Here is an 11,507-nt window from a genome sequence, read left to right as displayed (position 1 = left end):
GAATGCCTAAGATATCAATGTTTATGCATTCCATTTCATTTGACAACTTCCAATTATCCCAGATTCATACTTTGTACATCCCATGTTCTGATTTTCAATGGATGTTTACAGCTGTTTCTCTTAATTTTGAGTTGTGCCCCATTAGCAAATGAAGTTTAATATATTTTGCAATATGTCATAATTTAAAATATAAAGCAAAAAACCAAAATCCTGTATGGAAAATACTGTTCTAGATGCTTTACATACCTGATTTTGTTTTTATTTTAAATTATGACATGTTTCGAAAGTATATTAAACGACTCTGACATATGTTGTTGTTGCTAAGTGCTATCGAGTCAATTTCAACCACAGTAGCTCAGTATAGAGTTTTCAAGGAGTGAATGGTGAGTTTGAATGGCCAACTTTGTAGTTTAAATCGACCTTGCAGTCCTGTGTTTAATCGACAGTGCCACATCAGGACATACAGAAGACATCTGTTGTTGCTTTTGTTGTTTGGTGCCATTGAGTTGGTGCCGACTCATAGCGACCTTATGCACAGCAGAATGAAAGCACTGCCCCATCCTGGGCCAACCTCACTATTCTTGCCACTCTTGAGTCCATCAATGCTGCCACTTGACCAATCCATGTTGCTGCAGGTCTTCCTCTCCTTCTCTGACCCTCCACCTTACCAAACATGATATCCTTCTCCAGTGACTGGTCACTCCTAACAATATGTCTGAAGTATGAGAAATGAAGTTTGGCCAATTTGGACTCAAAGGTGCACTCTGGCTGCATTTCTTCCAAAACGGATCTATTGGTTCTATTGGCAGCCCATGGCACTTTCAATATTCTCCTCCAACACCATAACTCAAAAGCATTCATTCTTCTGTGGTCTTCCTTATTCAATGTCTAGCTTTCACATGCATATGAGGTTATTGAAAATACCCTGGCTTGGGTTAGGCACATGTTAGTCTTCAAACTGACATCTTTGCTTTTCAACACTTGAAAAGGTCTTGTGCAGCAGATTTTCCTAATGCAATACGTTGTTTGATTTCTTGCCTCCTGCTTCCATGAGTGTTGATAGTTGATCCAAGAAGAATGAAGTCTTTGACAATGTCAATCTTTTCTCCGTTGATAAGAATGTTGTTGTTGTTAAGTACCGTGGTGTTGGTTCCGACTCATAGTGACCCTGCACAGGGTTTCCAAGGCTATAAATCTTTATGGGAGTAGAACGCCTCATATCTTTCTCCCACAGAAACGCTGGTAGTTTCGAACTTCCAACCTTCAGTTTAGCAGCCCGATTCGTAACCACCATGCCACCAGAGCTCCTTAAGAATGTTGTAGAAGACCATTAATAATACAAATTATTATGATCATGAAATTATTCTAGTACTGTGATTAATACTTCTACTATTTTCATTACTAATACTACTAATTTTCTCCTTTATAGATTGCACATATCCACAGAAAATATCAGTTCAAGGAGAGCATAAAGAAAAATATGTAAAGCTTCATTTGTGCTATTTTTCTTCCAGTTTTCTCATTGTGATACATTTTAAATATATTTTCCTTCTTATACATGCTGTACTACTACCTTTTTTAATTTAAAAACTGTTTATTGTGACTTGAATGAAGTAAAGAGAGTAGACAATTAGTTTTACATTCAACAAATCATACACTTTGTTTAATCTTAATAATTACAACTTCCTCCGTGTAGTGCTGTACTACCTTGACCACACAAGTAAGAAAATAACTTGAATTTTGGTCTCTGTGTGACTTTTTTCACAGAAAGCATCTGCTGTCAAAAGCCAGAGTGCTATACCTCTTCAATTGGAGAAAGAAAAACAGATGAGGTTTGAATTGGGTTCAATTAAATCTATGTGCTAATAGGAAACACTAAAGGAAAAATGCTAGAGCCCTCAAAATTCATATACCTCAATTGTTTTTCTCAGGCTTCAGTCCAGAGACTAAGGAGGTTACTGTTATGTCCCATTTTCATAAAAGACAGTTGTTTACATATGCAAGGCTATAAAACATACAGTCACCACATCAAATCCTAACTGTATTTCAATGGTGAAATTTTTTAAGAGAGAAAATAAATCAAATTAGTATGTTTTATCTTGTCAAGGAGAACAGTAAGGCATCACATTAACACCTTATTTTCAAACTAAATTTTTGGAGACAAAAAGATGAAACCTATTAATTCCTCTGTAATCAAACACAGAACTTGTGAGATTTCATTTACAACATCGTACTGATTCACACTACAGAGAAAGTTTCAGAGGAGAATTAAAACTAGAAGCACCTATTTAATCATTCCTTTAAAAAAAACAATTATAATATTTAACATCTAAATTTAAACTGGTGAGACATATGAATTTAGTTCTGCTATCTAGCTCTAAAACAGTGATAAATAGTATTAATATTCAAAGAAACTAACTTGAACTGAAAAGTATTTCAGAGAAATATGTCAAAGAATTTCACACAGAAACATAATCTTTGGTATTTAATGTATTGTCTATTAGTAAATAACCTGTTTATTAATAGTTCAACATTATCCTAGAATCAAGACATAAATAGTATTATGAGCTGTAAAGCATCAACAAACTGATCAATATTTATATATTTATCCTAAGCTATCTACTACACACAAAAAAAAACTGTTAAGTACACAAAGACTTGGCTTTCACATGATTGATATAAATCTTATTAAACAAAACATTTATGCCTTCCTGGTGTGGCGCTGTAAGATCAGTACTGGACTGTGAACCACAAGATTGGTAGTTCAAACCCATCAGCTGCTCCTCAGAGAACCTACATAGCTCTGAGTAAGATCCAACTCGATGGCATGTGACAACATTAGATAAGAAAACTTATATAACAATACAATTAAACAATAACTCAGGTAGGAAGTAATAAAATCAAACATGTGGCACTGTCATCAGAATTTTGAAGAAGGGAAAGCAAAACCAGTTGAGATGTTAAGAGGGGCTTCATGGAAAAGGTGGAATAAGTAAGCTTCAGGTAATGTATGAAAAGAGGGAAGGACATTCTTGCCAAAGCAATTATGTGAACAGAGAGGTGGAAAGGAGAATAGAAAATGAGTTTATATGACAGTAGACAATTGTGGCTAGTGTAAAGAATGAAGTTAGAATGCAGGAAGGCAGGTAAATGGTCAGATGATAGATGGTTTTGATCATTCTACCAACGATTGAGGCATTTTAGGATAAGTTGTTGTTGTTAAGTGCCGTCAAGTCGGTTCCGACCCATAGTGACCCTGGACAGAGTTTCCGAGCCTGTAAATCTTTACGGGAGCAGAAAGCCTCATCTTTCTCCCATGGAGCAACTGGTAGTTTTGAACTGCTGACCTTAAGGTTCACAGCCCAATTTGTAACCACTACGCTACCAGAGCTCCTTTTAGGATAAGTAGTGCATCATAAATATTGAGAGTTTGTAACTTTTGAGGATAAAGACAACTTCAATAATGACAGAGAAAGAACCACCCATTGTACACGTTAACTGTAAGCATTCTGTAATGTGTAATTTGTTCCTATTCTAATAAAGCCCATTTTAAAAATTTCAACAACTAAAACTAAGTATGCTCCCTGTACTGAAAATTCCTTTACTATGCTAGTATGAGGACTCCTGGTGTGGCTCTATAGGATAAGCACTGGACTCCAAACCATAAGGTTGCTGGTTCAAACCCACCAGCTGCTCTTTGGAAACCTCATATAGGGTTACTATGAGTCAGAAACGACAGGACGGCACATAGCAACAACAACATACTAGAAAGATAAAATGCACTCAAATCCAAATCACCATAATGATGTAGCCAATCCAACCAGAAAAATCTATCTGTGCTCCTTACTCCACCAACTATTCTGCATGCCAGTGACAAATTAATCTTCTAAATGTATGCTTCTGAATTGCACACATCACCTGCTTTAGAAACTTTAAAATGCTATCCACTGACTTTCTTTGAAAAGGAATAAATATTTCTACCTGGAATTTAAGATACCTAGAATTTGAACTCAATCTAATTTTATATTTCACACTCTGGTAGCGTAGTGGTTACGAATCGGGCTGCGAACCTCAAGGTCAGCAGTTCGAAACTACCAGCTGTTCCGCGGGAGACTCCATGTCACATAACCACCACCATTTTCTATACATAGCTTCCAATATTCTTCTAAAGTATTTTGTCTTTTTCCAGTTTCCATGCCTGTTCTCAGGCTGTTCTCTCCAACTCGCAGACTCCTGCCTCCACTTTATTTCTGCCTAAATTCAAGACCTAGATCAAATGCTTATGTTCAGTATGAAGTCTTCTCTCATGATCCCTTCAAGGTATATCTCTTCATTTTGTAAACCTTCACTTATAAAGTTACCTTATTGACATTGCTATTTCCTTGATAAGAGTAAATACATGGGAACTAAAACCATCATCTGTTAGGTCATAAATAAGAGATTACGTGCCCTTGAGGAACTAGCAAAATCTGTATTCACATACAGGCAGGCTTCAAAAGTTCATGAAAGTAATGGAACTGAAACTTTTTAAAACCTCCTCACAGATAACTGATCACAATCAGCAAGAAGGACATGCTTATTAGCACGTGATAATAAATACTTATTGAACCGTTATTTGCATATCGTAATTAATACGTAAGTATACAAGCCATTAATACACAAGCACTTATATAAAGATGGCAATCTTTATAGATTTTTGTTTTAATAAAAGAATTTTACCTTTTCTGTAGTAACAGCTTTTGCCTGTTTCTCTGGCTCCTTTTCTCTCTTTTTCTCTTCCTTTTTTTTTTCCTTTTCTTTCTAAAACATAGCCAAAAGTTTTGATAGTAAGTTCACTTTTCAAAAATGTCAACTCTTAACACATTAAAAAATTTTTTATTAGTTTGAATTTCATTTGGAAAAGGGGGAACTATTCAGTAGTTAACAATATCCAAGTGATACTGAAATATAAAAAGTACACAAGACTAATATTTTTATTGAGTATACATCCTAATTAAACAATTCTACTAAAAAAAGATTAAGACAAAATGAGGCAATTTATACTTTGCTTTTCAAATTTAAACACAAAATTTACATATTTTGTTTTGTTTCTTCTAAACAAATGAGGTTTCCACTCAACAAATTCTTACTACATCCTTTACATATATATATAGGCTTCTTTGTAGCAATCATAAAGTTGAACTTTAAATAGAAAGAAAAATAACTGAACTGATGGAACAAAACTCCTTTTCATACAAGTGAGGAATAAACTATAAAAGGTAAACAAAAGAGAAAAAAATTGTAAAATTAAGTTTTTCTAAAAATATCACCAAAAACTTTAGTTCATTATTACAACATTTTACTTGAAAATGGGGAAGTGCAGTGGCAACCATTTTGAATGGGAATGAGAGGAGAGAAATAAGAGACCACTACCATTATAGAAACCTGCTAGCAATATGCAAAGAACATAGGTGCAAGAATTTTTTTCTTTCTTTTTTCTTTTTCTTTCCATGGACTCCTTTTCTTAAACCATTACGAGTAGACACCCACAGGGAAGGTTCTGTGGCCAGCAACTGATGGGTTCTGCAGCTGGCACCCAGGGGGTAGGGGAACCAATGCCCAGTGGGTTCTGTAACCCACCCCTGGAGGGATCTATGGTCTGCCAGCAGAGGGCTCTTAGGTCCAGTCATGCAGATGGATCTGTGCACGGAGGGTTCTGCCGAAGCAGCGTGTAGAGGATTAACCTGAAAAGACTTGACGAGAGGAAAAAAGATAAAAAGAAAAACTGGTGCTAGATAAGAGATGTACAGCAGAACTATTGTCATATTTCTCAGGTGGCTTTGAAGGCAAGAGTCCATTAGGTGGCACTAGACAAGTACTCCAATTTATTGTCGATATATATATATATATATCTCCAGGGTGTTTATGACTTTCATTTTAAGTCTTATTCTTTGGGCTTCCTTCTGTCTTGGGGGAGTGCTCTCTCTACTTGCCACACTCAAAAGGAAACTGCATCTACGGCCATACAGCCAAACTGCAATTGCACCCTCTAAGAAGGAAAAAAACCCCACCATTTGGGTAAGAGTCAAACTAGTTGCTGCATACCAGAGTAGCATCTACAATCAACACCTGCTGAAAACACTCTATAGTGAGCCAGATGAGCAGTGAACAGAGAAGCCCATCTGATCACAACTACCAGAAGGCAACGGGAACGTGCGTAACAATACACCAACATACATACACCTATTTAAGACAAATTAAACAAAACCATAATGCCAAAAAAGCAGAAAATCTCTGGTCATGTACAGAAAAATGACAAGAGTAGCTCAAACAAATGACTAAGATGAAGACCTAAAAGTTGCTTCGAGTGAGAAGCTTTGGAATTACTTGAAAAAAAATTCAGAATGATATTAAAGTGCATCCAAATGTTCTACAAAGAGGTAGAGGAAATTAAAGAAGTCAGGAAAGTGCTACAGGAACAATTAAGCAAATTAGATGAAACATTGAAGACAATACGAAACTTGCAATAAGTCCAGATGATTAATACTAAAATGTCAGAAATGGAGAATACACTGAAAGAGCAAAGGAGTAGAATTGAAGGGATGGGAGCCAGAGTCAGCAAGCTTGAAGATTAATCTCTTGATGCTGCTAAGATAGAAGAAGCATAAAAAAAAAAAAAAAAAAACTCTAAAGAAAGCCTAAGATTTATGTGGGACAACATGAAGAGGAATAACCTATGGGTGACTGGAATTCCAGAACAAGACAAAGAAAACCTCAGAAGAGATCACTGAAGAGCTGCTGAAAAAAAATTTCCCTAATATCATGAAGGACGAGACGATACACATTCAGAACAAACCCAGGACAAACTCCAAAAGAAAATCACCATGATATATCATAATCAAGCTCTTCAAAATCAAGCAAAGAATCCTGAAAGGAGCTATATAAAAAAGGAAGTGTTACATACAAAGAAGAGCCAGTAAGAGTAAGCTCTGATTTCTCAGTAGCAGAAATCATGTAGGTAAGAAGGCAATGGGGAGACATATACAAAACTCTGAAAGAAAAAAAAACTGCCAAGAATCATATACTCAGCAAACCTGTCAATCAAATATGACAATGAAATCAGAACTTTTCAGGATAAACAGAAATTGAGGGATTTTGTGAAAGCCAAGTCAGCACTTCTAGACATACTAAAGTGAGTTCTCTGGAACTCACAGTCAACAAGATACGTAAGAGGCCAGAGCAGAACAAAACCACAAGAATGAAATTACGGGATCTGGGACATCAGTCTGCACTTAGGACAATTACAAAGCAAAAAGAATGAGAAAGTATAGTAACAGATCGAGGCTGGGAGGAGGTCAAGTAGACCTCAGGATAAAAGAGATTATTTTAATAGGGGGAAGAAATTAATAAAGTACAGGGTAACCCCAAAGATAACCACTATCTCCACATCAAAGCAAGAAAAGGAAAATCTGAGATGATTTTGAAAACATTAAAACACTGAAGACATTGACAACAAAAAGCACACAAAAAAAGGAACTCAGCCCAGGAAAGCATGCAGAACAAAGAAACTAGCAGTACCAAAAAAACAGCATTATAGCAATTAATCCATATCTATCGATAATTACACTGGATGTCAATGGATTAAATGCACTAGTCAAGAGAAAGAAAGAAGCAGAATGGATATTTAAAAAAAAAAAAAACAACACAGGATCCTTCAACATGCTATTTACAAGAGAGACATATAAACACAAAAAAACAAAAGCACTGAAAATTAAAGGTTGGAAAAAGATATACCAAGGTAAATTCATAACAGAGATGCAAAATGGTTCAATATTAGGAAAAAAATCATTGTAATACGCTACAATTTTAAAAAAGAAAAGAACCACATGATCATTTCGATTAATGCAGAAAAGGCATTTGACAAAATCCAACACCCATTCCTGATAAAAACAACTCAACAAAGTAGAAATTGAAGGGAAATTCATCAACATAATTAAGAGCATATATACAAACCCAACAGCCAACATCATGCTCAATGGAGAGAAAATCAAAAGTATTCCCTTTGCAAACATGAACAAGAATGCCTATTATCACTTCTATTCAATATTATGTTTGAGTCTTAGCCAGAGCTTTAAGGTAAGGTAGGAAAATTAAAAGATTCCAAATTGGCAAAGAAGTAAAACTCTATTTGCAGATAATATCATCCTATACATAAGAAATACCAAAGACTCAGCAAATAAATTACTAGAACTAATAGGAAGGTTCAGCAAAGTGGCAGGGTACAAGATCAACATATAAAAATCAGTTGAATTTCTTCATACTAATAAAGACAGTTCAGAAAAGGAAATTAGGAAAACAATACCATTTACAATGGTCACCTAAAGAAACCTAGAGAGATTTACAAAAATGAAAGAATATGCCATGATCATGGATAGAAAGCCTTAACATTGTGAAAATGTCAATACTACCCAAAGCAATTTACAGATGCAATACAATCCCTATCCCGATTCCAACAACATTCTTAAAAAGAGAAGGAAAAAACTATCCTGAACTTTATATGGAAGGGAAAGAGGCCTAGAATAAGCAAAACACTGCTTAAGAAAAAGAACAAAGTTGGAGGTCTCTAACTGCCTGATTTCAAAATTTACTACACGGCCACGGTGGTCAAAACAGTCTGGTAATGGTACAATGAAAGATACATAGATCAACGGAATAAAATTGAGAAGCCAGAAGTTAACTCATCCACCTATAGCCAACTGAGCAAAGGGCCAAATTACATTAAATGGGGAATAGATAGTCTTTTCAAAAAATGGTACTGGCAAAATTGGAAATCAATCGGCAAAAGAATGAAACAAGACCCACATCATCACCATATACAAAAACTAACTCAACATGGATTAAAGATCTAAATGTAAACCGTAGAACTATAATGATCATCAATGAAAAAACAGGGACAAACTTAAAGGTTCTAATATTTGTCATACACAGCTATCAAATATGGCAAAAAAAAAAAATCCACAAACAATAGGAGACAAAATAAATAATTGGCACATACTAAAAATTAGGATCTTATATGCATCAAAAATTTCTCCAAAAGAGTAAAAAGGGAGTTCACAGAATGGGAAAAAGTTTTGCAATGACATATCACACACAAGAGACTAGTCTCCAAAATGTATAGGAAATTACACTATTTCTACAAGAAAAAGACAAATATCCCACTTTAAAAATGGGCACAGAACATGAACAGATACTTCACCAAGGAAGACATTCAGGTAGCCAACAATGTTCATGATCATTACTAGCCACCGTTTTTGTCGTTCTCTAAGTACCATAGTCGGTTGACTCATAGCGACTCTGTATAGGGTTTCCAAGGCGCAACTGGTGAGTTTGAACTGCAAACCTTGCAGTTCAAACTGACCTTGAAGTCCAGTGCAAACCAAAACAATAATGCAATTATCATCTCAAACTAGCATTAATGGAGAAGTTTTGAGAAAAAAAAAATAGTAGTAATAGCAAACGCTGGCAAAGATGTGGAGAGACTGGGATCACCTTGCTACTTTGCAGGTGACACTGGAAAATGGTTCAACCATTCTGGGAAATGGTATGGCACTTCCTTAGAACGTTGGAAATAGAAATACCTTATGATCCAATTTCTCTACTTGGTATATATCCACAAGAAATACAAGCCAAAACACAAGTAGATACACGCACACTAAATGTTTATTACAGCACTATTCACAATGCCAAAAAGATGGAGGTAGCCTAAGTGCCCATTAATGAATGAATAAACACACCATGGTACATACACACAATGGAATGCTATGCTACCTTGAAGAATAATGATGAAGTTGCAAAACACCCGTAACATGGATGAACCTTGAGAACATTATGCTGAGTGAAATTAGTCACAAAAGAAAAATATTATATAAGACCTTTATTGTAAAATCTTAAGATTTCCAATCTAAATGAATGTTATTTGGTCGTTACCAGGGGTGGGAAGGAGGGGTCAGTAATTCACGAGTTAGAGGATAGACACATGATGGCTCAGGTGACAGGAAGGGTGATATAAAAGGAGTGCAAGGTCAATACATAAAAAGAGGTGGGGGAGTTTAAGTGAACAAGGAAAATAGGGGAAGACTTAGGGACGTATACAGATAATATGTAAATAATGATGAATAATACAACCTTTGAACAACTGGGTTCTATGAAACATATCCAGACATAGTCGGATGGGTAAAGGAGAACAAATAATGTTAAAGGGCTTGACTGTCTTGTGGATATTGGTTTCCCTGCCTTCTACTGTAAATTAGACATTTAAGAAGTGGAACGAAAGGAATATTAGGAAATATGATTATAGAAAGCTTGTAAGTCAGTCTTCAGCCTATATCAGATTGTTGTTGTTGTTGTTAAGTGCCGTCGAGTAGGTTCTGACCCATAGTAACCCTGTATATGGTTTCCGAGGAGCAGCTGGTGAGCTTGAACCGCCGACCTTGCAGTTCAAATGGCTTTGCAGTCTGGCACATTAAGCCACAGCACCACACCAGAACTCCAGATTAGATTAGCTAAAAGGGGAATTAGAACTAACCCAGGGAAACAGGCTTTTTGTTAAGCCTTGTGGAATATGGGGTATAAGGTGGAATCCTGAGCCCCACCCAAAACCTTCTGAAGTGGGACATTTCCAACTTGAAAAGAAATGCACACCAATCCGGAAAGGCTAGAGGAACAGAATATATTTCTTGAGAGAAAGACCAGCATAATAAAAAGACTATTAGAATGGGAAGCAATCTATTTGCCTTTGAGCCATCAAGGAAATAGAAGTCAGCCCATCAGGGTAATCCCCCTATTCTAGGGCTGAAACTCAAAGGGAACACAAAAACACTCTTCTATGCTTTCTGGGGACAGCCCTGGTCTACTTGTGAGTGGAAGTGGTGGAAATGCAACAATGAATACATGGGCTGAGGTTGGCTATGTTTCCCATCCATTGACCTTGATATGAGAGAGAGAAATGGAAGAACTGGCTGGTCTGAAGTTTAAGGAGGTACGTGAACTCCTGAGCCCATAGATATTGGAGGCTAGAGCTGAGAATGCAGCGGCCAGTTGGAATGAAATGAGGGAGTGGGAAAGAATATGTAAGCACCTCCAAACTTGCAGACAGTATACATTTGACATAGCTGGTATGCCTAGCTGACCAGAACTTGACCAGATGAAGATAAAGAAGTTTGACACAGGGACCAAGTGTAAATTGTTACAATTTAATGAACTGGACCTTTGATAATGGATGTAGCTGCTCAAAATTCCAACACAAAGGGAAGGGCTGGTCATATTAAGCTTGTCTCCTCAGTCTATTGAGTTGATAAGGATGGGCAACTAAGATACTGGCTATCAAAACTGGGGGGCTATAAAGGCATGAAGTGACTGGCTTACAAGCTTTCAAGAGTGTGCATAGTTTCAGAATGAGGAGGATAAGGTAGAATCCCCACTGAATAGTTTTCCTCTTTTCCAAATGGGGCTGGTGAAAAGGGATGGGG

At 36.4% G+C, this 11,507-nt stretch overlaps 1 protein-coding gene across 2 annotated transcripts in view; it reads right to left on the bottom strand.

The window, feature by feature from the left end:
* SMAP1 (small ArfGAP 1) overlaps positions 1 to 11,507 on the bottom strand; it is a 196,535-nt gene that overhangs the window by 69,105 nt on the left and 115,923 nt on the right. For both annotated transcript variants that reach the window (XM_006835751.1, XM_006835752.1), the window contains one exon: positions 4,720 to 4,800. In XM_006835751.1, the coding sequence (XP_006835814.1) occupies positions 4,720 to 4,800 (81 nt within the window). The remainder of the gene's footprint in view (positions 1 to 4,719; positions 4,801 to 11,507) is intronic.

The sequence above is a fragment of the Chrysochloris asiatica genome, unplaced genomic scaffold, assembly GCF_000296735.1.
Source record: "Chrysochloris asiatica unplaced genomic scaffold, ChrAsi1.0 scaffold00019, whole genome shotgun sequence".
In the NCBI taxonomy this organism is placed as follows: domain Eukaryota; kingdom Metazoa; phylum Chordata; class Mammalia; order Afrosoricida; family Chrysochloridae; genus Chrysochloris; species Chrysochloris asiatica.
Note: the sequence above shows the minus strand (reverse complement) of the source record. Positions and strands in the feature narration are given on the sequence as shown.